Genomic DNA, 3,227 nt, shown 5'->3' on the forward strand with positions numbered 1-3,227 from the left:
TCATTATTTATTGACTCTATTGACTACGTTTTTTCGTGTATAAAGAGGTAAAAGTTAGTAAGCTTATAAGGGGAAAGTGCTAACCCGATTGCAAGACTTGCAAGCTCCATGGGAGGAATGCCAAGTGGAATTCAAGCAGAATGGAAGTGGGATAGAACACTGAGCGCCTTAGAAGATTTAGTTACAACTATGTAGACAGATAAAAAAAAAAAAAACTTCTTTGGTTAAAAATAACCCTAAATTAGACATTTTTAACGGTAAGGGAATTGTACCAGATTGGATCAGGAAAATGGAGAGAATATTAGCCTGAAATTTAAATGCTGAGTAGCAAAATCAACTAATAGCATTGCTAGAAGAGTATAATTTTTTTTTTTGCAAATGAACATTCCTCTATTAGGAGAGCGTCGGGTATTCAGTAGGTAGTACCGCTGATCGCTGAGCAACCAATTAGGGTCCCTTACCGACGTATTCCGCCCATCAGATAGCTAAAGTAAAAGAGCACATAGACGAGTTGATGGCATAAAGTATAATCTCCCTCAGTTCCAGTCCTTATACAGCTACCATTTTATAGTAAGAAAAAATGATGAAAATTTAAAATTATGCATAGGCTATCAAAAGCTAAATAATTTATGATATGCGACGCTTTTCCGATCCCTCATATTGATGAATCTGTAGCGGGAGCAAAATATTTTTCCACGTTGATCTTGATGCTGGCTATCACCAGGTTGACGTTCATCCATGTGACCGCCAAAAAAACTGCGTTAAGGCCATTCTGTGTATAATCGCCTTTCTATGGGGTTATCAAACAGCCAGAGTACTTTCCAGTGTTATATCGAACAGATACTTGGGATAGGATATTTTCTAATTCAGTGGTATATCTCGACGACGTCCTTGTGTTTAGCTGTAACTTCGAAGAACACATGTCTAGGCTTAAGGAGTCATTTGATTGCATGCAAAATTTGGACTCAAATTTAAACAAAAGAAATGCATGATTCTTGCAACTAGAGTGTCTTATCTTGGTTATCAAGTGTCTGAAGAGGGAATCGCCCTAGACAAATTGAAGGTGCTCATCACTACAGATCCAGTAATTCATCTTAGAGATGGACGCGAGTTACCAAGATTTAGGAATTGCTTTTCACAAAGAAATGAAAATGGGAAAGTTCATTTGGTTTGCTACAAAAGTAGGGGACTGCGACTTTCAGAGAGAAATATGAGTTGCTTGCACTCAAAACTATTTAGCAGGAAGACATTTTACTGTGTACACAGATAATTCACCCCTCAGTTATTTAGAAGCTGCTAGGTTGGAGTGATAGAAAGTAGATGGTGTAACAATCTCCAACTCTACGATTAAATATAAAGCTGGAAGAGGTAATACTATAGCAGACAAGCTCTCAGGATTACTGTAAGAGATAGAGGGTAGCAACAGCAACGAAGAATATATGGAAATATCAGTCGGGAGATATGAGATGGCAATAGAACTATGGTCACAAAAGGAACTCAAGGACCAACAGTGGGAAATGGTTAGCTTTGAAAGGATAAGAAATGCTAAAGGGGGAGTTAACAGACAAGAGTAAAGAAAAATGGCTTATTGATGAAGACTTTATCGAACATGTGCGAATTTGGTAGTACAGGATAATGCGATTTATCATCAAGTGAATGTGGGCATCAATATGTGGAGGGTTATGCCAGTCCTTCCGCCAAAATTGCAAGTAAAATTGATACAAGTGTGTCATGATTATTTTGGGCATCAGGGGAGGAATTGCAGCCTAGCTTTAGTAAGGGCTACAGGATTCTGTCCAGAGATGAAATCGTCAGTCGGAGAATATATTTCCAGATGCGAGAAATGCAGAGTAGGAAAAAGATGAATTTCTGAAGGCACGGACGTTCATGGGTTGAAGCTAGCAAACCATGGGAAATACTTGCCATGGACTTCACATTGCTAGACAAAAGAATGGGTGTGGAAAATGTCCTTTGGTGGCTGATGTGTTTACACTACAGTTTTGCATTCCCGACAAAGACCAGAAAGCGAGTACTATAGCTAAACTATTAAAAGACAACATCTTTGATAAGTTGGGCCAGCAGAGAGACTTCTTTAGGTCAGGGTATAAATTTTTGCAGTTGCTAATCCTGTGTCAGTATTATGGAATTGAGAAGATTAGAACTATGGCGTATCATCCTCAAGGGAATGGTGTTTCTGAACGCTTCGATCGAACTCTGCCTGACCTTTTAGTCACCTTAGATGAAAAGGCTAAAAAGGAATGGCCTGAACATGTGTCTAGCATATGTCAATGTATAATGCAACCCCCCCATGCCTCCACAGGATATTCTCCTTTCCACCTATTGCTTGGTAGAGAGCCTAAACTGCTGAGAAACCCAAAAGCCGTTAGTTCAGATGAAAACACAGTAGACAAATGGATTAAAAACTTAGGAAAAATTCAAGGTACACTGTTGGGTGCGGCTAAAGAAGTAAAATTGAAAAAGAGAATGCGAACGAGGAAAATGTGTGACAAACAGGCAAAAATCAGACAGGAATTCTTGTTGCAGAATAATGTTAAGATTGGTAGATGCAAAATACAAAACAGTTGGCAAGATGAGAGATGAAAAGCGAAACAAATATTAGACCCGAAATAGGGGTTGTACAGAATCAAAAGAGGGACGAGGATGGGACAGAAAGAGATGAGAGTCTGACCGTCTCCCCAAGGAAACTGAGAGAAAGGGTTAATGGTATTGTTAATTATGTGTGGTGATTATTTGCATGAGTGATATAATGCAATGATATAAGGGCGACTGACTGTGGTGTATGATAAGCACATGAGAACCCATTAAATGAATAAATGAGAAGTTAAGGTGAGTTAGCCATATCAGTGAGGATTTAATTGATGGGTCCGCTAACAGTGGTAACAAAGTCTTGTGATGAGTAACGGACAGGAAACGCTAATAAACGTGTATATTAGAAGAGGAATATGATTATCTTAACAAGGCTATGCTCAATATTCTACTAGGTGTACTGATCTCAACACAGACTTCAGTACCTAGAGAAAAAGGTGAATTTTTCATTTCAGAATGAAAATACAAATGTATCAAATGTGTTCTACAGAATTGTACTATTGAAAGCTCAGAGTGGAGCTTTTTGATAACTTTATTAACATTATTACTGGAAATGCACTGAAACACACTTAACATGACGCACAAATTGTTGGGGTAAAAAAATAGAGTGAAACTTGATT

The 3,227-nt window shown here is 38.3% G+C and overlaps 1 protein-coding gene across 1 annotated transcript; it reads left to right on the forward strand.

The window, feature by feature from the left end:
- Nucleotides 1-1,908: 1,908 nt before the first annotated feature.
- LOC119592263 lies at nt 1,909-3,134 on the forward strand. The gene is made up of 2 exons (XM_037941092.1): nt 1,909-2,501; nt 3,023-3,134. The coding sequence occupies exons 1-2, from the start codon at nt 1,909-1,911 to the stop codon at nt 3,132-3,134; spliced, it is 705 nt and encodes a 234-aa protein (XP_037797020.1).
- Nucleotides 3,135-3,227: the final 93 nt, after the last annotated feature.

This window comes from Penaeus monodon, chromosome 30 (genome assembly GCF_015228065.2).
Source record: "Penaeus monodon isolate SGIC_2016 chromosome 30, NSTDA_Pmon_1, whole genome shotgun sequence".
NCBI classification, from domain to species: domain Eukaryota; kingdom Metazoa; phylum Arthropoda; class Malacostraca; order Decapoda; family Penaeidae; genus Penaeus; species Penaeus monodon.